At 53.5% G+C, this 22,956-nt stretch overlaps 8 protein-coding genes across 8 annotated transcripts; 5 read left to right on the forward strand and 3 right to left on the reverse strand.

The window, feature by feature from the left end:
* Positions 1 to 573: 573 nt before the first annotated feature.
* Positions 574 to 2,348, reverse strand: PG985_005040 (chaperone DnaJ; the record flags this gene model as incomplete). Its single annotated transcript, XM_066824809.1, has 3 exons — positions 574 to 766; positions 820 to 2,078; positions 2,160 to 2,348. The coding sequence occupies 3 exons, from the start codon at positions 2,346 to 2,348 to the stop codon at positions 574 to 576; spliced, it is 1,641 nt and encodes a 546-aa protein (XP_066687969.1).
* Positions 2,349 to 3,296: 948 nt separating this feature from the next.
* Positions 3,297 to 3,933, reverse strand: PG985_005041 (uncharacterized protein; the record flags this gene model as incomplete). Its single annotated transcript, XM_066824810.1, has 2 exons — positions 3,297 to 3,623; positions 3,694 to 3,933. The coding sequence occupies 2 exons, from the start codon at positions 3,931 to 3,933 to the stop codon at positions 3,297 to 3,299; spliced, it is 567 nt and encodes a 188-aa protein (XP_066687970.1).
* Positions 3,934 to 8,971: 5,038 nt separating this feature from the next.
* On the forward strand, positions 8,972 to 9,392 carry PG985_005042 (uncharacterized protein; the record flags this gene model as incomplete). Its single annotated transcript, XM_066824811.1, has 2 exons — positions 8,972 to 9,102; positions 9,209 to 9,392. 2 exons carry the CDS (start codon positions 8,972 to 8,974, stop codon positions 9,390 to 9,392), a joined length of 315 nt encoding a protein of 104 aa, XP_066687971.1.
* Positions 9,393 to 12,229: 2,837 nt separating this feature from the next.
* On the forward strand, positions 12,230 to 15,414 carry PG985_005043 (uncharacterized protein; the record flags this gene model as incomplete). Its single annotated transcript, XM_066824812.1, has 3 exons — positions 12,230 to 12,507; positions 12,559 to 13,446; positions 13,503 to 15,414. 3 exons carry the CDS (start codon positions 12,230 to 12,232, stop codon positions 15,412 to 15,414), a joined length of 3,078 nt encoding a protein of 1,025 aa, XP_066687972.1.
* Positions 15,415 to 16,101: 687 nt separating this feature from the next.
* PG985_005044 (N-acyl-phosphatidylethanolamine-hydrolyzing phospholipase D) lies at positions 16,102 to 17,511 on the forward strand (the record flags this gene model as incomplete). Its single annotated transcript, XM_066824813.1, has 2 exons — positions 16,102 to 16,382; positions 16,452 to 17,511. 2 exons carry the CDS (start codon positions 16,102 to 16,104, stop codon positions 17,509 to 17,511), a joined length of 1,341 nt encoding a protein of 446 aa, XP_066687973.1.
* Positions 17,512 to 18,200: 689 nt separating this feature from the next.
* On the forward strand, positions 18,201 to 18,857 carry PG985_005045 (uncharacterized protein; the record flags this gene model as incomplete). The annotated part of the gene is made up of 1 exon (XM_066824814.1): positions 18,201 to 18,857. The coding sequence occupies one exon, from the start codon at positions 18,201 to 18,203 to the stop codon at positions 18,855 to 18,857; it is 657 nt and encodes a 218-aa protein (XP_066687974.1).
* A 1,373-nt stretch (positions 18,858 to 20,230) lies between these two features.
* On the forward strand, positions 20,231 to 21,094 carry PG985_005046 (uncharacterized protein; the record flags this gene model as incomplete). The annotated part of the gene is made up of 2 exons (XM_066824815.1): positions 20,231 to 20,653; positions 20,762 to 21,094. 2 exons carry the CDS (start codon positions 20,231 to 20,233, stop codon positions 21,092 to 21,094), a joined length of 756 nt encoding a protein of 251 aa, XP_066687975.1.
* Positions 21,095 to 21,633: 539 nt separating this feature from the next.
* PG985_005047 (eukaryotic translation initiation factor 2 alpha subunit) lies at positions 21,634 to 22,629 on the reverse strand (the record flags this gene model as incomplete). Its single annotated transcript, XM_066824816.1, has 2 exons — positions 21,634 to 22,117; positions 22,181 to 22,629. The coding sequence occupies 2 exons, from the start codon at positions 22,627 to 22,629 to the stop codon at positions 21,634 to 21,636; spliced, it is 933 nt and encodes a 310-aa protein (XP_066687976.1).
* Between the last annotated feature and the right edge of the window lie 327 nt (positions 22,630 to 22,956).

A 22,956-nucleotide genomic window follows, 5' to 3' on the forward strand; every position in this document is an offset into this window, starting at 1 on the left:
ATCTAGAAAATGATGCCGAGGTTCAATTAGGTAGTGAGTTGGGTACATCAATACGCGGGAGCTAAGGCCAGGCACGCTCGCTCGTGCAGAGGCGGCTCGTGGGGAGAGACAGGTTTAACCAACCACCGTATTACCTAATCTCGACATCTAGCACCATGCTTCACGATAATCTGACATAATGATTATCCCTTTTTATTTTTTTGCTTTCCAATATGAGGTGAGTGGCCTCTCTGAACTACATACCCGTAATCAGAGTCTTAGTAAGTAGGTATAGTACAAGTCGCCGTCCAGCCACCTTTTTTTCCCCTCGAGCAAATCAAAGACGTCGTAACTCTTGATCGCATGTCTCCTGGCCGGGTGCGATTTAATCGCACACACCCTTTTTCAGCCCTTGGGCTCCGATGATCCAGACATTAACCGGGGGAATCTATATCTCTAAGTAGTGTACAGTTGAAAAAGTCCGGGCCAGCTACATCCGGAAGGGATGATGTTGCTGTTAGCCCTCGGCGCTGGTATTTGTACAAATTATACGTCATTTGCTTCAACCGCCGTCCAGCACATTCAGGGCCCAAATCAGCCTGAACCCGACCCTGTCTCCTTCTTGGGCGGCTCATCCGACTTCTTCTCAGAGGAAGAGTTGTTCGAGCCTGTGTCGTTTTGATGTGCTGGGTGGTTGGTGAGGTTGTGCCACATAGATTTCAGGAATCCTTCGTTTCTATGTGTGTCGGGATCGTCGTCCTTGCTCGCAGGCCCGGATGTTTCAGACCTAAAGGCTATAGTTAGTCGCCGATCCAGCTCATCGACAGAACCTGTACCTACCCAGACCCCTTAACATTCATAATGCGCCTCGCTGTGGAGTCGCCCATCTCATCCGCCAGCATCTCCAGAATAGTCCTCTGGTTGGCCGAAAGGTACTTGGGCATCTGGACGCGGAACTCAACCTTCAGGTCGCCCGTTCCACCTCTTCGGCCTCCCAGCTTCTTCATACCCATCCCTCCGAGCGTGGTCTTATCTCCTGTATTGGTTCCAGTGGCTACCTTGATCTTGACCTCGCCATCGAGCGTAGGGATCGTGGCCTCGCCACCCAGCATGGCCGTGGTCAGAGGGATATTGGCCGTGTACAGGATATCGGAGCCGGCGCGCTTGAATTTCGTATCCTCGTCGACGCGGACATGTATGAAGAGATCTCCGCGGGCGGTTCGGGTGTTGGGGTCGACACCGTGGCCGGTAATCGGAGCGTCTCCTTCGCCGTCCATCCGCAGTTTCATGCCATCCTCGATACCACCGGGGATGTCCACCGTGATGTTCTTGCGTTCCCGAACCACACCATGCCCGGCGCACGATCGGCAATCAGATCCGCGTGGCGCCGTTTGGCCCGAGCCCTTACAGCTTGGGCACGTAGATGCCATTTGGAAGCCGCCGGTCATAAAGTGCACCGCGGTACCTGTGCCACCACATGTTTTGCACTCGACCCGTTTGGTGCCTGGCTTCAGGCCACTTCCGGTGCATGTGTTGCATTCGACAGTCGGATGTATCGTAATCGTCTTTTTGGTACCCTTGGCCGCTTCCATGAAGGATATGGTGGCCCCAACTTCAATGTTCTCGCCTACCATGAGACCGCCGGATCCAAAAGGACTTCCACGTTGGCCTGCAGCGCCGCCAAAAGGACCTCCGCCCGCACCACCGGTAAATGCCGAAAAGATGTCATCAAAGTTGATATTGGCACCGAAACCACCGCCCTGGCCTCCAAACCCTCCAAATCCAGAGAAGGGGTGGCCGCCGCCAAAGGGATGGCCGCCAGCTCCGGGTCCGGGTTGCGGCTGCCCGCTGGGGTCGAAACCAGCAGCACCGAATTGGTCGAATTGCTCCTTCTTCTTCGGATCGGATAGGATTTCATATGCAGCTTGGATCTCGCCAAACTTGTCCTTGGCTCCAGCGTCCTTGTTGGTATCGGGATGGTATTTCTTGGCTAAACCATAGTAGGCCTTTTTGATCTCTCCCGCCGATGACGATTTGGTAACTCCCAGGGCCTTGTAGGGGTCCTTGACGGCGAGAGTCCTCGAGGTGGCGTGGAAAGACTAGAGGGGCAAATGCATATTAGTAACGGGGCAGATGGACAATGGCGGGGATCCAGCCAATTCTCCCGGATTACTACTTACTCGTCGTTGAGTCGCATTGCGATGAGAAGAGCTGGTCTCGTTAACGGCCGCTCTCCTGGCAGCAGTGGCAATCTGTCGCGCGGGTGCGTTTTTGCGAAGACATTCTCGTAACCGTTGGCGGCTGTAGATATGAGTTGGGGACAAGAGCCGTGCCGGAATGGCGGCCTTGGCTACAACGCTTGCATTCATGGCGAATCACGAAACAGCAGGGTGAAATTATGGTAGAGAGGATGTAAATATCATGGCAGGCCTGGGTTGAACGAGAATGCGACCGCACCCAACATGAAAATAGTCCACGAAGCTCTTTGAAGGCACTGGAATCATCTAAACTTTTTTCTGGAAAAAGACCCGCGAGCTGCCGCGCTGCTCCAAGCTTGCACCGGAGCCAAGGATTCTGATAGGTACCTTTTGCCCGCCGTACATGACGATGTGCCGTTATCGCTGATGGGCGCCTCAGGCATCCAGTTTTCGGCAAGCGGCTGTACGCAGTACGTACACAAATTTGCTGGCCTATTATCAATCAATTAAAAAAAATTGGGAAGTCTAAGTCTGCATGGCGCAAGGCGGCGCTCGTCAGTCTCGTACTTGGTACCCGCACCCTTGGTACCACGGGTGGGTCAGAATCAGTCCCCGTTAAACGCAAACCCCGAATTCCTCTAACAATTCGAACCTTGTGACGCTAACAGGTAGCGATAACGATTACAAGATTGTTGTTATGCTCCTGCTTCCACCAAAACATGGCCTGACACAGAGGCATTGGTCGCTGCTGTGTGGGTGATGTTGATATATTCATAAAAGCCGCACTGCTATGTTTGTATGAAGCAGCATACAAATTCCAACTATGTAGTTGCTCGCCAGAATGTTTGCGCAAATGCATGATTCGACGAGCCGATTCTGACGTTTTCCGCTGTGTCAGATCAATAATTTCCCGTCATTGAAGATGCAGATGACGATTATGCCTTGGTATTCAACGCCAGGGAAGAAAAAAGAAGAAAAAAAGAAAACGCCTTGTAAACCCCATGAAATATGCTCAAAACCAACACGCAATGCCAATGGGCAGTCCCTGAGCCTCGTTAAACACCGTTCAATATGCCGCCCAACGTGATGTAAATGTCCAATGCTTCATTAATGGGTACATCAGGGCATTGGAGACGCATGTGGTGCGAGTTTGTTTCTCTTGGGCCTCGTAATGGCAGGATTCCGCACCCGGTGAAGAAACCCGACCACGATTTCGTTCTCCTGGATGCCCTGCCCATTGAAGTGTTTCCTGACCACTTGCGCAAGATCTTCTTTGGTTTGTCTTCTGTATTCTGATTTTCGCGCCATCGTAGGGGAGTGAAGACCGATACCCGGCCGACCCAGGACAAGTCGGCGGTAGCTGTCGGTGAAAGCGGTAGGAGTGTCGAGGTGGTGTTCGCGCCGGTACTCGTGGAGGACTTCGCGGTCGAACGCAGGCCAGTGCAGCTACAATGGGGCAGAAATCCCGTTAGTCATCTTGAACCACTCGAGAAGGGAAGGTAGTCTTCGTGCATACCGCAGGAGTGGCAGCTGGCTGTGCAGCAGGAGCTTCCGTCGTCACTGGTGGGTGGCCGTTTGTGGTCGCCTTGGTTGCGTCTCGCAACGTTGACCCCGTGGAACTGGCGACACGGCGAAGTTTTCCATTCGTCTGGTGGCCGTGATCTTTGTTGGCGCCATGGCCGTTGCGCTCTTTGACGCTCGGCGTCTCCGACTTGGAGTCGTCATGGTTGGCCGTCTTGGATTTTGCGGGCGGCATTGGTGATGTCAGACAGGGTCGGTCGCTCAAAAGAACAGGCTCGGGTCAAGCATTGAACGCTGCGTTCGAACAGCTGCTTGGAAGTAAAAGTGATCTCAACTCCTCAAGAAGTAATAATGCAAAAATGGAGCGTTGGAAAAGTGCATCATTGGGGAGTGTGCCTGCTGCCATAGAGTGGGAAAGAAAGTAAAGTAGGAGGGCAGACAGGGAAAGTCACGGATGATCAGCGTGGCATGGCATGGCACAATCGGAGTTGAGCGGTTAGGTAAAAGTAAGTACCTACCAGACCCCTTCTGGGTGTGTCAGTGTCAAGTGAGGGTCCCTGTCTGGTCTGTTGACTTTTTGCGCTGCAAAGCCAAAACTGGGGGGGGGGGGGCTTCTCGTTGCTCGTGCTGCTGCACTGGCAAGACTGGCTGCGTTCGCCAGGTTACCTGCTTCCAGCCTGCCACTGCCCATTTGCAGCCCCGAGGAAAAAAAAGGGAAATTCTCGGAAGGGTCCATCCTTGTCGCATCGGATTTGGCGCAAGGAGGCAGGGCGGAAGAAGGGGGAGAAGACAGCCACAAGTGACCAATGACCTCATTACCTCTTTGTCCCACTCCTGCTCGCACTCCTCTTCGACTTGCTCATGGCCCATGTGCCTGCCTTAGCCCCATTCGTCACTAGTCGCTTCGCTGGAATAGGCAATCCAGGGTCCTGGGTGCTCCACTAATGCCCGATATAGTCTCTTCTCCTCCTCGACATAAAGAAGCTTAAAATCCGTCCCAGCATGGTGTTGCAGGCATCAAAAGCTTAACAGAATGACTGGACAAGCAATTGCATCCATATCCAGGACAGTTTACATTGGTGTCTCTATCCCTTTCTCATCAGATTTCCTGCATATATACCTAAGGTTCACAGAGGACCTCTCCAGTTCTGGCAGCTGCATTTGCAAGATGCATGCTCAGGAAGACTATGGTAACCCCTTGGACTTTCAGAGGCCTATACCATATCGAGTTTCCTGTACTGGTGATAAAACCTGACATTCGGGATGGCGGCTGGATATGAATTGCAACTGTACTATCACCAGTCACAGTTGCCGATAGCCTGTGGTATGTGGGCGATCCCGTCAGATATGACCACGAACGCAGAAGAGACCTTTTGCTCTGGGTATTGCGTTGATTGCTGTATCGTGTTAAAGTTCACTTGTTTCGTTAGCTTCATATGACTTGATGACAGCCTCTTGGGCATAACAGCGCCAGTCACTGACCAAGTCAATCGTATCCTTTGCCTGATTTGCCCGTCTGACAACTATTGGATCCTGTATCACAGAGAACCTGTCTATACGATATAGGGGCCACTGAAAAACAAGTCCTTATACACGCCTAGTATGGCTTGGTTTGGCACTGAATATTTGGTGGTATATTCGCCAAATCGCTTCAGCAGGTAGTACTGGGCTAGGAAAGTACCTGGACATCAGTATGTGCTCTACATTTCTGTAAAACATCACGAGCGGCCCGACTACAATAGCAGTCGAACTGTGTCCACGTATTCCACACCACAGAAAATCATAGAACCAGTGAGTTGCTGTACCTGGAGAATGGGTTCAAGCGAGGCATGCTGCTGTCAACATGTTTGACATTGGGTTGGCCTATGATCACATACTCATTTATAGCATAGACTTGGGAGGACTGGTAGATGCTGAAGGAGGTCACATTGACGCCGGGACTGCCAAAACCCTGGGCGGGCTTAAAGGATGGTTAGTAAAACCTATGATGGTGCCCAGAGTCTGCCAATTCCTGTCATGGGGTTCGATTGCCATACTCAACCCGGTCAGCGTGAAAAAGGCCAAGGATGGACTGGTCGAGAAAAATAGCGGCCTCCAGAAGATCCTTAGATGCGTACATCGTTCTCCCATAACTGCCGGCCTAACACTGTTTCTGGTATCAGCCTCCTAAACGACAGAGAGTTACAGACAACAGCAGTGGACGGCTCCGGTTCGGAGCCTTTAGACCTTCAACGCCTTTCTGGCTGGACCCGGTCTACGTAGGAACCGGGGGCCGAATAGCACCGACCTTGGAGACACTGCTGACCGGTCAAGATTCAACCCTGCGACTGTGCGATGACGGGTGCGTCGGGGCAGATCGATGATTGCTTCCTGGTTGGCTCCGAAATGCAGACACTTTTGTGAGGCGAATAGGGAGACTTTGAAAAGTGGCCCGGATGGAGTATCCAGAGCTCTCAGGTGGAGGGTTGTGCTACGACGGATTCTGTAACTAAAAGTCAGCATTCCTGCAGCTAATAAGCCGGGGTAGCTACTAACTGCAAGACAGTCAAGATACTGCTAGCCTGGGCAGAAGCCTGGGCTCTGGCCTGGGCACTGGGGGGCCATACTCAAGCCACAAGGTGTGATTTCCTTACCCCAATGGGAACGCCCTGCAGAAGCGTTTTCTTGGCAGTTCTGGGCAACTTTCCGCCACTGTGACACGAGAAGGAGACTTCTCCGCGTCCCCTTCACCCCCCGCCCCCCGTTCTGCCCCCGCCCCCTCATCTGCCTCTTATCCTTGAATGCCTGCGCCTGCTTGTATACCTAGTCCCATCACACCCACTGTCAGCAACCGAGACAAAGTGAGCTGGCCTCTCCTTGGGTGCCCATCGTTCAGCCTCAACATCTCTTACGTATGGAGTTTGCTAGTAAGTATGTATGAACTGCTTCTCCCCCCACGTGCGGCCAGCTGCCCACGATGGAAAACGAGTAATTGGCGTCGACGAGGGCGTGGGTGGTGTACAATATACTTTCTTAACACCCCACACTCAACCATCCAGCTGGGAGAGATCATGATTCAGGCGAGCCGAAAGCACGTTCAATTTGAACAATTGCCAGCCCTACCTTGACTCATAGGCCTTATTATGGGTGTCAAGTTTGACTCGCTTGGAAACTCATAGCGCTGTTCCGAAATCCTCTGAATGATTGTTCAGCTACTCAAGCCGAGCTCCACTCACATCGAGACTGGGAACTTGTGTGTTGCTGTACTTGCCGTATACTTGCTCCCAGGCCACCAGTCACTGTCGAATACTGTACAATACATGCGCACGTACCCTGTGTGCCTTCTTCGGCCTTGTTGGTTCTGATATAGGTCGAGTTCCCCAGCCAAGTAAAAATGCCTCTTCCAGGTCCAAGGTGAGATGGGCTAGGCGCTAGACAGACTAGCAGAGCGGCATCAATACCACCTCCTCGTTCAATACAGCCGCATATTTGGCTATTCTCGGTCTAGCATGAGGGATGTTATGGTGTGGTGAGCTGTTCCTTATGCACTCCAGTTTTACAGCATGGGGGCCTCTGGGGGGGGGGGGTCTCTGATGGGGGGTTGCGTCAATTAGCAAAAGAAGCGTGCCATCGAGTACGGGATTTTTCCTCGTTTCCATCGACATGCAGATTACACAGGGCCATGTGCAACTAGAAAGGCGAGGGCGGCATGGTGGCTGGGTTTCTGTATGGTGATTGCTTTTTCCTGTCTCGCCGAGTTCATTCTTCCAGCAAATCAACAATGGCGTCGGGTGGTCATGTGGTCGGGAGACAGGCCAAATCGTGTTGGTTCTCTCCCAGAGCTGCTGCGTATTGACGACATCTGCAGCCAACCCTGAGGTCAAGGCGACCCCGGCATGAAAGCAACATCGAATGAAACATAACGATGGCTATTCTTTTCTTCCTTCTTTTCCTCTTTGAATTGATCGCCCTCGCCTGGGGTACCGAGAACCTGCGGCAAGTAAATCGATAGTGGGTGGCACGTTTGCTCCGCTAGCCTCTGCTAAGGACTCCCTTCTGACGGCTGCCGATATGCCTCGTCGCGAAGATACAAGTCATCTTCCCGGTTTATTCATGGCGTTGGGATCTCACCGAACAAGCTCGTTTCTACAGCATAGAGTTTCATTCTACAGGATACATTACCTGGTAAATATGTAAGTAGATGCTTTAAGGTAGCGGCACGGCCACTATGCTACAGTAGGACGTGACATCTACGAGAAGGAGCTCGCCTAATCTTTAGTGTGATGACACGGCAGGCCTGTCAGTCATATCATGGTTGCTGGAACCAATCTATTTAGAATTAACCTGGCAAGTGAGCTTGGGCGGATTCATCGGGAAATCCTGGCGTTGAGAAAAAGGAACAACAGCTACCTGAAAGCTAGTGGCCAAACCTGGCCGACTTACACCTATGAGCTTCAACTTACCACACCACCTTCACTACACACCCGCAACATAGCATAGCGCCCTGCAATCATGCGATACCTGCGGGACTTGCTGGGCTCCCACTAGTGTCCCGAGTCATTGGAATACATCGGTAAAAGCTTCTTACACTTTGACATATTAAGCCCCGTAACCCGACTTGCCGGGTGCCTAGTGGGCTGTTTCTTTCCAGAGCAGCAATGGGGCCGGGCCCGATGATCGTTGCCTCTGAATATCGTCGATGTGATGAATACTTGCACTTGTAGTAATATAAGCCTGGAAATAAGACACCGAAACACCTCGAGTCCACTGCTATCAATTGATATAGGTCAACGATCCACATGTACCAAGGTTCAATACAAAAACACTCACACCTCTCGCGGGACTCAAGTGCCGATACAACACTGGTAGTTCTATAGTGGCTCTCTGCTTCTATCTGTATTCGATAGCCAATGAGAATGAAAAGTCGATGCTTCAACTGCAGAGCTTCAAAAGAAGACCAGGGCAATTGGGCCTAGGACATACAAACATGAATACATGGTTGTCTCCAGTTGCCCCCGGAGTATGCATTGAAATCCATGTCTACAGGTATGTGTACTTGTATATGCAGCGGCAGCTGCTTACTGCCCCTCGACCCTCGATGCGCATCAATCAAATCCGGTGAAATGAGTCTGTCTCAGTAACGAAGCTACCGCCCACGGGAGACTTTCAGTACCTGCATCCTCGCACACATCACGGCCAACTGCGGCACTTGATTGTTTGGCTGGAATCGGCACCTGCTTCTGCTTGGTGCAAGCGTGTACGTCTCTACTTGCAGTCAAGTCGAGTCCACCATCATGATCACAGCTTTGCAGGCCCATCGCCAGTCGCTCGTCGCCCGTCAGCTTGGGTGGGGCAGAAAGCGGAATCCGGTCCTGTTTAGTCCTGCACGTCCATCTGTGGGCAGTATCCGGGGGAGTCAAGATATGTACATCCAAGGATGTTTGGTCGGGTCTCAACGAAGTATCCTCCCCTCCCTCTCCGTCCTAAGCGAATATGCGCTCTTACTGTATCACTACGCAACCATTGAACAGCCCGGAACTCAATGCGCCGCAGGACTTTGTGCATACCTTGCGCAAAGCCAGGGACAACTCGAACTTGGCCCTCTCTGGTCTTCTTCACGTTGAACGAGGACGTTCCGGCACTCTCGCTATGCTGCTCTCGACTACCACTGCTCTCTGCTATGGCTCGACCAATGGAGATGGGCAAAAGACGTGAAGGAATCCTCTCTTACTTCGTCTGGACTATTTCTATACTCAACAAAATGCAAAGTCCAAACAAGAAACTATCCTATATCCTCCGCCAGCGCCAGCTGCCAGAGACTTTTTGTTTTCACAATAATGGCGGGCACTGGGACATATAAGAAGGCAATTATAAATCGCCCCGGTGGGTGGACAAGGGAGGTCGAGGGTGGCAGCAAAACGCGCGACTAGCGTCGGTCTAGTACATTTGATGAGGCACGATCTGCCCAGGGTAGGTAGGTACTTTGACCTATAGGGAGAGCAAACCCCATGGCGAAAGGTAGCAGGTATTCCCATTCTCCATGCCCACCCCCATACCAAGACGAGGTCATTTCAACACAGCAAGTAGCTGCCCAGCCCTAGCTACCCACAACGTCCGAGATGATCCAATGTGCGCTAGAATCAGCCACCGCAAGCCCAATCGAACATCACCTGCCCACGTCACTTACCTCACTTACTGAGCATGATTCTATTCCGCCTGCTCGTCTGTAAAAGAGAATATTGTAGAATGGGCGATGCTTGACTGACCAGCAGGCTCCTCGGGACCTCCGTCCGCGTTGCTTTCGTCAACAGACTAGATGGCAACTTGATATGCCTGTCTACCTATATGTACATGTACACAAATGCGTACATATCTGTGAAGAGATTGATCTTTATTTCGTCCAAGCGATCATGGCAATATCAACATGTTACCTATTCGAGCTGCTTTACCACGCGTGGCCTTACCATACTTCCAATAGCATACCTACCTGCCTACATACATACTTGGAGGTGTGTATGATGTACATATCCTGGCCTTCTACTTCAACCAACCTACTACACTGGATTTGGTCAATGGGATGGCCGTCCCAAAATAAAAAACCCCCCGTCCGTAGTGCTGTACGTGCATCAATCCATGCCCACCTCTTCCTTGCCGCACCCCCTACCCCTTCCTACCTACTCCTACCTCCCAGCTAGAGTTCTACCCAAACCCTGGACCCCCCATCGGCTCGTGGGGACACTGGGGTTCCGCTAATATATACGGTGGTGCCCGTGCCATAATACTTAAGATCCCAAGCTCCCCCCACGTCCGCCTGGCCCGCCATCCCCAGATTCAGTCCCCGTATCTAATGTTCCCAGACCCAGACAGACGAGACCCCATCCGCGCGCAACAAAGAGGCCATTACCGACCAGGACAGCAATCCCAACCGGGAACTTACATACGCGCAACATCACCACCGCTACTAGCCTGTTCACCTTGATCGTTTTTGAACCATCGCCGGCATCCATTGCATGTTTGGTGCAGCTGTTGTTATTATTGTTGCTATTGTTGTTTGCCCACATATTTACCTACATACTTACTCAACAAGCCCCATTTCGTCTTGGTTTGGCCGTTGTTTTTTCTCCATTCACCCATCACAGCCAAATCTTCACTAGCTTCGAATCATCAACGCCAGCCTACCGGCTTAGCTTGGGGGATGTTTTGTGTACCCGAAAAGCTTTCTTGATATCTCGCGGGGACAACTGCTACTCTCTTAGACCCAACTATCGCTGGGGTCGGCCCAGCTATAATTAACTTGTCGCGGCAAGGTACGTACGTGTATTCTGGTGGTGTTCTTCCTTCAAATCGTTCCGGGCGCGCGGCTGCAATATGAAGGGTATGCAGTGCAGGCTGGGCGAACTGTTGGCGGTTTTACTTTCTTTTTGGGTGTTTTCCGAGCAAGAAGTTCCCGCTCATCACACCCGCCTCCACACGCTCATCTCGACTCGACTCCTCAAACTGGTGGCTTCCGGACTCGAGTGTGCATCAATTGCCCAGTCTGGAGCCCAGGCATGCCCTCCGTGAAACCCCTGCGTACAGACAGCCCCCATCTCGTCAATTTACACAATGCCTGGCTTAACTTGCCCCTGCCCATATCCTCCCAATAATACATCCCATTCTCTCTTCTCTCCCTCCCCCAAACAGCCGTGAGAGCTCGAGCCTGGCTGTCCCGTCCCAGTGCCACGCCCTTTTCTCAGGTCTTCCCATGTTATACGCTTCTGCATCACACAGCCCCGCTTGTTCGCGTGTGATTACCTGTGCGATGTACAAACCGAAGCCGATAATATCCATAGATCTCTCTTATACTCGCCCCCAGCCCGGATTTCTACTTCTTCTCGACATACCATCCCTCAAAGAAGCACACCAGCAGCATCCATCTAACGCAACTTAGACCTGACGAGTGCCAACAGAACCCGGTGTGTTATCAGCCACAGGATAGTGGTTTCGTGCCGAGCGCCCTCTACATACACAGTAGCCTTGCCGTAACTAACCGCCAACTACCATCACCACTTTTTGGGCGCGTTTTCTCACTCTATCTGCCAGCCATGCGTTAATCAGACCCGGCTATTCGCTCGGGTGAGTTTGTTCAAACGATTACAACACTCAACAACTATTGGCGCCTCCGGCGGCTATAGTAGCTCAGCATCTGTAAGCTCGATCGTTTCCTGCGGTAGCGGTTCACAACCAACGACACCCTAGACTGCTGTGTAACCGACCGCCTACTTGTGCTTCCATAGCAATCCAAGCATTGTGGTCCTCCGCAACAAAAAAAGCTCCGATCTTAGACCTCGATCTTGTCGTGGACCTGGTCGTGCTGCCGGCCAGTCCGCCGCTCTGCTCTACACACACATATACCGGCGTCTCGCCCTGTCTACCAGACAGACAACTACCACTCCAAATCCCCTAGTATTACTTGAGGCTGTGCCCCCATAATTGGACCATGACTACGGTACTCGCAGTACAACCAGGCGATATCAAACCCTCCATTGCTGTCTCACAGCGTCCCCTCAATCATGACGCAAATGCAGAGGTTGTCTCCTCCGAAATGCGTCAAGAGGGAGGAAAGGCCAGGTTTGGGCAGGCTACAGACACGCTCGCCCGAGCAGGACATGAAAAGTGCCATAGATGACCACGACCAAGACGCTGACGGAGATGCTGACACCAAGCATGAGAACTCGTCCACAGATGGCGGGCCCTCGAGGAAACGAAGGCGGAGCCGGAAAGGCTTGGATAAGAAATTCGAATGCCCCCATGACGGGTGCGGAAAGAGTTACTCCAGAGCTGAGCATCTGTAGGCACATCCAGCCCTGTTTCTCCAGAGAGGGGACTAACACGAGTGTAGTTATCGCCATCAACTGAACCACACGCCCAAGATGATCTACAGATGCGATTTTCCGGATTGCAACCGCGAATTTGTTCGACTGGATCTTTGCAATAGACATAGAGATCGGCATACAGCGAAAGGATCAGCTCTTAGTCGCAAAGACTCGTTAAACAAGTTCTCTAGCCCGGCAGACAACAATAGGCAACCCTTCGCTCCACACCCAGACTCCCCTGAGACCAACCGGCCCGGGAGTGGCTATCAACAAAACCGAAGCAACCATATGCCGTACCATCCCACACAAAAGGATGCTCAGTATACTCCGGTATCAGCCACGCCGCCAAATTTGTATCCTCCCAATTCATCTTCCAATGGAATGGACGCTTACATGCAACCTGACACCAACTATGCGAATGGCCAACGACAGAGCTACCACTCATCCCCTGCCCCGATTCGACCTACTGTGCAAACAAACGTAGGTCCCTACGGTGTCCTTTCGCCAGTTTCGACACAACACGGGAGCTATTCCAGTCATCACGTCAATACGCCTCAGTCATCTTCCACCATGCCATACGTTACCCAGCAAAACTTTCCACCTTTCTCTCTGCCCCCGTCTGAGTTCCCATCTGGACCAGCGGGCGGCCCCAGGGAAACAGGCCAATCATATGCACCGACTACATCAGGCGAATACAACGACCACCCTCCACACACTTCGGGTGAAATGGTGCTACTGGATCAGATGACGAATCAGACAACGATCCCAGTCTTCGGTACTGATGGGGTATCGAACAAGTCTCCCTATATATCGATGACGGAAGATTTCATCTCCTATCTGTTCAATACTCAGACGATGGGGGCCGACGGATCTCCGTCGATGAGTCCAGTGATACCTCATGCGCAACATGCAGGGTTTGTTGTGTCTTCTCCCTCTTAAGCCTTTGATACTTACTGACTCTACTGTACAGTTACGGTAGTTACCAAACGCCATACAGCATGTCATACTACGGCAATGACGGTGCCTCCCATGGCTTCGCCCCGCCATCACACCAGCCACAGCAAGTCATGTCTGTTACCAACCTGCTCGATCAGAACTTGCCGGAATCGTTGTTGTCGGAGGAGAAGAGCCAAGAGATATTCGATTTTATCAAAGAGCGCTTCCATGAGAACCACCATGCTCCTGTTGAGCGACAGAGAGATAACATACTCGAGGGCGACCGAAGCAACGAGCGTCACATGCTAAGCCGCAAGATGATGCAAGCTTATATCGGCTCCTACTGGCTCCATTTCAGCGACCAAATCCCCATTCTCCACAAGCCAAGCTTTTCCCCGGACAAAACAGATACGCTGTTGTTGATCGCAGTCATGGCCATTGGTGCTTCGTGTCTAGACAGATCTCATAGCCAAAGTGTCACTAGAGCAGGGGCAGAACTATCCAACTTCCTTGCATGGCACCTCAGGTGGGAGATATTCATGGATGCGCATTTCCGACCTCCAGCCAAGCTATGGGTTTTCCAGACACTCATACTGCTTGAACTCTATGAAAAGATGTACTCGACAAGGGAGCTGCATGAACGAGCCCATATACACCATGCTACAACGATTACACTGATGCGCAGAGGCAGATCGTTGATAGGTAAATCGGCGCTCGACTCGCCCCCGAATCCTCGAGACGACAAGCAAGGGCTGAACGGGTCGAGGCATTCTTCAACCTCTGGCATGGTACATACCCCCGATGAGTGGTGGAACCACTGGATTACGAACGAAGCAACCAGACGAGCTGCCTTTGCCGCATTTCTCATCGACTCGACTCACGCAACCATGTTCGGTCATTCGACTGTCATGGTGGCCCACGAAATGAGGCTGCCCCTGCCATGCGATGAACAGCTGTGGAAAGCAACAAGCGGCTTGGAGGTTAATCGCATCGAAGCAAACCTGATGTCCAATGGAGTTAAGCCTCTGTCGTTCCTTGAAGGGCTGAAACGGACCCTTGGGGGCCACGAGGTGCAGACCAACTCGTTTGGGAGGCAAATACTCATGGCCGGTTTGTTGAGTGTAAGCTGGCACATGAACCAACGTGATCTACAAGTCACTTCGTTGGGAGGAAATCTACCACAGGCCCTAGGCGGACGGGATAAGTGGCGGTCGACACTCACCAGAGCTTTCGATTCATGGAAAACAGATTTCGACAAGTCTCTGCAGCGCAACGAAGCCGCCTTGGATCCGTACAGCTACGAAAAGCGGAGCGAAGCCAATGTGGTGTTCGAAAGTCGGACTGTCCTGCATCATCTGGCGCACATGGCGATGCATGTGGACGTCGTCGACTGCCAGATTTTCGCGCGGGCAAAACGTCTTTTGGGCCGGACCATTGGCACTCAAGATTTACACAGTGCACAGCGAAGGATGAAGGACAACTGGGCACCGTCGGCAAAGGCGCGTGACGCTACGTTCTACGCTTTGAAGTTCATGTGCTCGGTACTTCTCGGCAACAGTGCAGACTCTCCGGGCTCTGACGATCATGGTAGAAAACATCTGCCCTATTCGGCTAGAGACGACGTTCTCCTGAACCGACCTTGGGTACTGTACTTTGCTGGTCTCGTCGTATGGTGCTATGGGTACGCCCTTGAGGGGCCGTGTACCGGAGCGCCGATGCCATCGTCGCCGCAGGAGCGGCTGGACCAGATGAGGGATTACTTGCGGCGACTGGGCTCCGTGACATCCCCCGAGGAGCTCAAGTTGACCAAGGGCGTCAACAAGAACAGTGCTATGCTCATGATATTGAAGGAGGCCTTCGAACTGACGCGATGGGAGCTGCTACACGAAGGCGCCACCTTGTTGAACAACTGCATCCAGCTCAACAACGGCATTAACGTCTCTTGAACGGGGAAGACTTAGCTAATTTGAAAGGACTTGCTGTCCATGGCCATGGAGGAGAGGAGTTGAAAATACGGAAAACTTCGGAGGGCCCATGCAACAGGACACTAAACGACGGGTTGCTATTTTAAGTTGCTTACTGTCATATGGCGCTGCTTATGCATGACATCACTTTGCGCTATATACCCATTCGGAGCTCTCGCATCTAGCGCCGAGAGATGTCGAGAATGCCAATACATGATGATTGAAACCTGACACGGCCTGACCTAGCTGACCGTTATCTCCGCCAAGTCCGTTTTTGTTGTTAATTCCGTGGAGGTGAGTCGGCCTAACTCAGAGTTCCGGCCCGCGTACTAGGTGATAGAAAGGATATGATTGAATTGCCTAAACACTAGTTGATCGCACTCGCTTGCGTAAGTCCACTTGATGGTCGTAGTAGTGTGGCTATAAGGTTCATTGTTGACTGCGTTTGGACTGTTGATTTGATCGGACCGGCGCATTCCATCCTCCCCATTTTTCTCGGACTCTCTTAGATCTTACATGCCTACACGTAGGTAAGTAAATATGCAGACATAGATACTCTGAAAGGGGCGCAGGGAATGTCACACCACACCTGCATCTTTAACCTTATGATTTCGCCCATCGCCTTCTCTTCAGACTGCCACCCAGACCTCTTCTTTCTTTTCTTCACCCATGCGTTTTCTATTCCGCCGCCTCCCTCGCCGAGGCTTCCAGGCTCCTAAAGACCCGAGAAATACCACGCAAAGGGCATCGCTGACCTTCGCAGCCGCCGCCATTCCCATGGCCGCTTACTCAACCACCGTGACCAAGCCATCGAGCTTGGCGCCCACGCCGGAAGATGTAGACGCGAAAGCGCACCACGTGAAGAACCGGCGTGGTGAAACAACCAAGTTTACCAACCCGCACGCCTCCTGCGCCGAACCCAGCCCCTTCCAGATGCTCAAATGGACGTTGTAAGTCCCTGTACTACCAAGGTACCATATCCCATGTCGTCAACATCGGGTCGACTAACCGAGACACAGGGAACACCGGCTTTCGGGCGGCCGCATCTTGGCAGATACCACCGGGATGCAGTTGAACGTCGTGCAACCCGAGCTCCTGTCTTCGCGCACGGGCTCGGACAAGCTCCGCGCCACCTGGCTGGGCCACGCCTGCTACTACGTCGAGTTCCCGTCCGGCTTGCGCGTGCTCTTCGACCCGGTCTTCGAGGACTGCTGCGCGCCGTCGCAGTGGCTGCCGCCGAAGCGCTTCACGCCGCCGCCCTGCGACGTCGCGGCCCTGCCGCACATTGACGCCGTCGTGGTCTCGCACAGCCACTACGACCACCTGTCCTACCCGACGGTGAAGAGCATCCAGAAGAGCCACCCGGATGCGCACTTCTTTGTTGGCCTGGGCCTGGCCAAGTGGTTTCACCAGAGCGGCATCCAGAACGTGACCGAGATGGATTGGTGGCAGGATGTGGAACTCACCCTAACTCCTCGATCCTCCCAGCCTTACTCAGACGAGGAGGCCAAGGGTAGTGCTGCTGTCTCTTCGACCTCGACGTCGCCTCGGCCCATCACCGCCCGGTTCTCCTGCCTGCCGTGCCAGCACCGCTCCGGCCGCGGTATCCTGGACCAGATGAGCACGCTCTGGTGCTCCTGGGCCGTGTCGTCTCCGGGCCCGACGCCCGAGACGACCAAGTCGGTCTGGTTCGGCGGCGACACGGGCTACCGGTCGGTGCCCAAGGTGCCGGCGGGCGCCGACGACTACGGGCCCGAGTACGCGCACCTGCCGGTGTCGCCGCAGTTTGGGCAGATCGGCGCGCTGCGGGGGCCGTTCGACCTCGGGCTCATCCCCATCGGCGCCTACGCGCCCCGCCACATCTTCTCGCACATGCACTGCAACCCGTACGACGCGGTCGAGATCTTCCGGGATACGCAATGTCGAAGGGCCATGGCGATTCACCACGGGACTTGGGCGCTGACGGCGGAGGATGTAAGGGAGCCGCCTAAGATGCTTAGGGAGGCGCTCGCGCGGCGCGGGATTGCGGAGAATGGGGTGTTCGATACGTGTGATCCGGGCGAGACGCGGGAGTTTTGAGGCGATCGAGGGTTGGTGGTAGGGGGTTGGTTATCTGCGGATGTTGTGTGTAGCACTGGCCCAGTCTGTACTGTATGCATTTGTACCAGCGTGGCGCTTGGGCATTCAATTGAAAACTCTTTGATCTATATGAAGATGTCACTATATAAAAGAATGCGTATCTCTGTAGTTTCCGAGAATCTATGCAATCGCCGAGACGTTTAATTCGGCGCATTGGCAGTTGGTACTTGGCATTACATGTAAGGGATAACTGCTGTTGTGTTGAGGCTTTCAAGGGACTCTCAAACCATCGAATATTGCTAATCTGTTGTTGCACTTGTACAACTGCTCCGTGCTAACATTCTCTGTCAATCGCTATCATAGTTCCATTGTTAGTGACATAATCCACTTGGTGCGAAATTGCCATCGTCGACTTTTCTTTCTTTCCCTTGGGTAAAAATATTTCGACGCTCGCCGCGATGACGTGCACGCCCTTTGACTCACACGCCGGGAGAAAGGTGGCTATGCGCATTGGAAGTTTAGTAGCACAAAATGGCCATCAGTAGAGCGTACAAGTACCTAGAACTCCCAGGATTCAATTTCTCCTTGTCGGCAACTATTTAAAATAAGACCAAGAAGATAATTCGGCCGTTTTGCCAAACGTACCAAATTACGAAATCTAGACGCCTTCACCAAACACCCCGTACATTATGTTGTCAGACGGACTTGAGAACGGCGAGGACGAGACCGTGTCCGTCTTCATAGTCTCCTTAGGGAACCCGCCGCCGCACGACCAAAGCCGACACTCCGCCGGGCACATTCTGCTCAAAGCGCTGCAATCTCACCTCGGGTTTCCGGCGTTTCGACGATCAAAACCGTTCGCCAACGGCCTCGTCTCGGAGGGCAAAGTCGCAGACCATGTGAACATCATGTTGTGGCAGTGTCCCTCGCCCATGAACGGGTCGGGAGAGGCCGTCGCGAAAGCTTATCGGCAGTTTGTGTCATCTTCGGCCGCCGCCGCGGCCCAAAATGACGGGTGGCCGACACTGGTCGTCCTCCACGACGAGATGGAGCTCGCGCCGGAGCAGCTCAAGCTCGGCCCGGGCGCGGCGAGCGCCAAGGGCCACAATGGGCTCAAGTCGGTGCAGCAGAGTCTGCGGTCGACGGGGCTTGAGGGCCGGCTGGCGGCCCAGAACGGCAGGTTCTTGAAGGTCGGGTACGGGATCGGGAGGCCGGCCGGGTCGACCAGGAGGAAGGACGAGGTCGCGGCGTTTGTGCTGGGGCCGTTGCCGGAGGGCGAGGTGGAGCGGCTGGGCGGGTGCGCGGAGGAGCTGATGGATCTCCTTGAGGAAGAGATTACGAAATGAGCACGCCGCCATACTACGAAGGATTGCGGAGTTGTACTACATGAGACTCGCCCACGATACCCAGCAGACAAACAGCAACTACGGATTTGCCTCTCCGTTAAACGAAGTCGTCTGGAAAGCGCCAAGAACCTGGAGGCCTTGTTCTAAACATAGAACGCTTACCTATTTGGTGACTTCGGGGAATCGATGATGGGCCAGAAAGGTCCAAAAAATAGGACCACGAACACGGTCCAGAACCAGCGGAAGGATCAAGCTTAATTGCTTTCTCGTCCCATTCTATTCTGGAAGGTGACAAGACCGGAGCGTTTGTCTCGGCGACGCCCGTGGACGACCTTGGTCTCATTACGGGACGCAGGCGCAATCTATCATGGGATTCTGGATCGCTGGGACCACGCATGCCAAAAGACCTGGGCCGGCCTGTTGCTCAAATCTTGGGTGAACCCTGGGAGTTACATCGCCCGCCCGCATCTGGCCGAGTCCATTGTGTCCACTGCACTGACAATGAAATGTTGCAACATCCAAACCAGCATCTTCCTCCGTGCCCCGGGGTCCCGGCGGATATACCCTTCATTATCCGGTAACCCCCCGCGACTGGACCATGGTCACGCAAGGTCGCAGGGTCTGGAATGGGACTATCTAACATTTTGCTCAAGTCCAAAGAGACTTTCCACCCGGCCTACCAATCAACTCGATCATGGGGTGTTTTTGTTTCCCAAGCTCAGCATAGAAGCGCCATAGCTGAAGGTCTAGCTGTGAGGGTTCGGGTAATATAGTGGTGTACTGGATAATTAATATGGGTAAATTGGAATTGGCCCCTTGCGCCCAACAGATCGAGTACGACCGTTTGGTGAGCCCCGTATAGTACCAAGACAACGTGAATCACATCAGTCAGCCGGTGGCAAACAGATAGTCGCCGCAGTCATGGCTGTTCGACGTTCTGATTGGGATGGTGACGTCCCCTGGCGGGCGACAATCAGTAAAAGTCAGAACACGCTTGCCAGATTTCCTGCTCTGTAGGGGTCGCCAGTCGCTCGTGCGGAAAGAGGTGTCGTGGTGGCCTGTTGATAACGTCTAGGTAGCAAAGAGGAGGAGGAGATGTCCCTTACATGGTGCTATCGTGGTGCGTCTATAAAGTCCGTACACCTGCTCGTGGCGGACGTAGTAAGTTGGCTATGATTCATACAGCAAACATATCAAGCGATAATCTCATAACTTTCTTACACAAGGTGAACCTTGAAGAATACCCGCAAACATATCCCTGCCCTGGTTGCGTACACTATAGCACCCGTTGTTGCTATATCCCCTGTTATAACCCCTTCATCTTTGCTCAACACGTATACACGGGCTCCTCACACAACACAACCACCGCACCCATGCATATCAGCCTTCTGCACTTCTTCCTCCTGCCCGCCGCGGTGGTGTCAGGAGCCGCCGTCCCCGTCGCCTCGAGGCAACAGCCGCTCCTCGCCGCCCGGGACGGCGTCCCCTCGTCGCTGCCGCACATCACCTCGGTGCAGTACAGCGGCGACGGGTGCCCGTCGAGCGCCCCCGCCGTCGACAAGTCAGGCGACGGCTTCGACGACGTCTCGTTCCGCCTCAACGCCTTCGCCGTCTCCGGCGCCGACGTCTACTCCTCCACCGCCAACTGCGAGGTCCACGTCCAGGCCAGCGGCGCGAGCGCCGGCTGGCAGGTCGGGGTCAGCGATGTGTATGTACGGGGCCGGCTTCGGCTCGACCCGGGGGCGCAGATGGACTTTTATGTTACGACGTTTTGGAGTCAGGGGGCGGCGAATACTGTAGGTTCTATCTTTCCCTCCTCTTTCTCTTGTTCTCTTGGGAGGTCGTTGTTTCTGTTCTTGGCACCATGCCCGAGCATCCCCCTCTCCCTGTTAGACTGCCTATAGGGACTGTGGTACAGCCCTCCCCCCTCATATCCCCTCACTTATGAACCCGAGACCCAGAAAGCTAACCCATCTATCTCTCCTCTTCCCCCATACCAGGTTACCGTCCGCGGCAACCTCAAGAACACGGGCGGCTCCCGCTCGGATCAGATCGCCACGGCCCACGGGTCGATCCCCGGCGACCGGATCGCGTGGGGCCCCTGCACCGGGTCGTCGGGCGACATCGGCATCCTCAACGTCAACTTCCGCACCGCGCTGCAGGGCGACGGGAACTTCGGGGGAAAGGGCGGCGACAGCGCCGTGGAGAGCTGGGACTACGTCTGGCGGAGGTGCTGAAGAAGGGGAGGAATCGAGAGGGAGAAACGAGGAAAACAAAAGCAGAAGCAAAAACAGAAGCAGATAAAAGCGGCTGGGAAGAGGCAGGAAGTCGAGTTTGGCTATGCAAGAAGATAGTAGATTCCACATGATATATATAGTAAGGATACCCGGGTACAGATTTGGTTGAGCGCCCCCTTTCACTTGATACCGATCACATGAACATGAGCTACCGTACGGTCCTTTTGATAACTGATATGTTGCCTTTGTAGATGCCGTTGCATCGTGTGATCTCACGGCCGTGACTGCGATTCACTGGAAGCTGGTGGTCATGCAATTCGCTGATTAACGCCCTATGCTGTATCTGAATACTTTTGGACACCCCGTTCCACCACCTAACCCTCCCGACCGCAAATGGCCAAAACCGGGCTGTGTGTGGCCTCTAATTTTCGTATCGTCATCAGATCATCCATATTTTAGGCAGGGCGATCCCGGCGCTGCCGACCTTCTCTTCCTCCCCACAAGCAGAGTTCGGTGCTGTTTCTGTGCACGGCCGCCTCTTACATAGTCTCGGGGACGTTGTCGTCGCTCTCGCTAACACTCTCATCACCGCTGACCTCGGCGTTCTCACGTTCCCTCTTCTCCATAAGGGCCTGGAGCTCGGCGTCATCCGACTCGGTGACGGCCTTGGGCTCCATCTTGACGGTCAGCGATCCACCGGCAGCGGTGATGTTGGTACGGATGTCGTTGATGGCCTCTTCTAACCGGGCGATACCGGCGTTCTTGTCCAGGCATGTGTTGGTGAGGACGTACAGAGGCGGCGACACCAGCTTGACCTTGACCAGGTTGTCGTCGGTGTTGCGGGCCTCAGCGGTTCGCAGAGCCGTCTTCACAGCATCGATACCCTCGTATCCGAAACACGTAACCTCCACGTCGGCTCGCACCTTGGTGGGCTGGGGCGTCAGGCGCTTGCCAATGTACGACTTGATCTCCTCGGCAACGGCGTCGCTGGTGAAGGTGATATCGTTCCACACCTCGGGGTTCCTATATAGTGGGGGGATCAGCAATGCGCAACATCTAACAAGGGTGGGGGAAACTTAGACTTACGTGATGGACAGCTTGAAGGCATCAATGGCGTGGCCGAACTTCTTGTTCAGCGGCCACGTAATGGTCTCGTAGAGGGTCTCGATCGGGACCTGGGTCTTCTCGGCGACGTGGCGCATAATGGAGTGAACCATCTTGGACTTGTTGTAGCGCTCCTCGCACTTGACGATATCCTCGGGCGACACACGACGCTTGGACAGATCAATGTAACCCTTCTCCTTGTCGACACGCAGCACGACGACGACCTCATTGCGACCGACTCGGATGAGCTTCTGGATACTTCGGATACGTCGTCGGGACAGCTCGGAGAGCAGAATCATGCCGTCGATGTTGTCGTATTCGAGGAGCTTGACGTAGGCACCCATATCGGCGATCTGCTTGACGTTGACCATGACAAAGCTGTCAATCTCCGGGTACTTCTCCTCGTAGAAGCGACATTGTGTGAGCGACATCTTGCCGGATGTTTCTTTTTCGCTATAACTATCAGGCAGCTATGTTGTTGTAATTTCTGTTCTGGTCTCTCGTAGCGAAATCGAGATCGGGTCGGAATGGAGTGTACAGAGGGGGTAGAAAGAGTGGCCGGTGGAGGAAATGGTAGCTTTTTGCAGATTGCGATAGACCAACTCGGGATAGCTGCTTTGCTTTACGGCTGCGGTCTTGGTTAGAGTTGGCGAAAATTGATTTCGTACCAAAGTGAACTCAGCCCGGATGCGTTTGGTGGGGTAGCAGTGTGTGTGTGTCCAGCCCAAAACCTTCGAAATCGGCGGGGTTAAAATTCT

This window comes from Apiospora marii (assembly GCF_038362585.1).
Source record: "Apiospora marii strain CBS 49790 chromosome Unknown utg000003l_segment0_segment0, whole genome shotgun sequence".
NCBI classification, from domain to species: Eukaryota; Fungi; Ascomycota; class Sordariomycetes; order Amphisphaeriales; family Apiosporaceae; genus Apiospora; species Apiospora marii.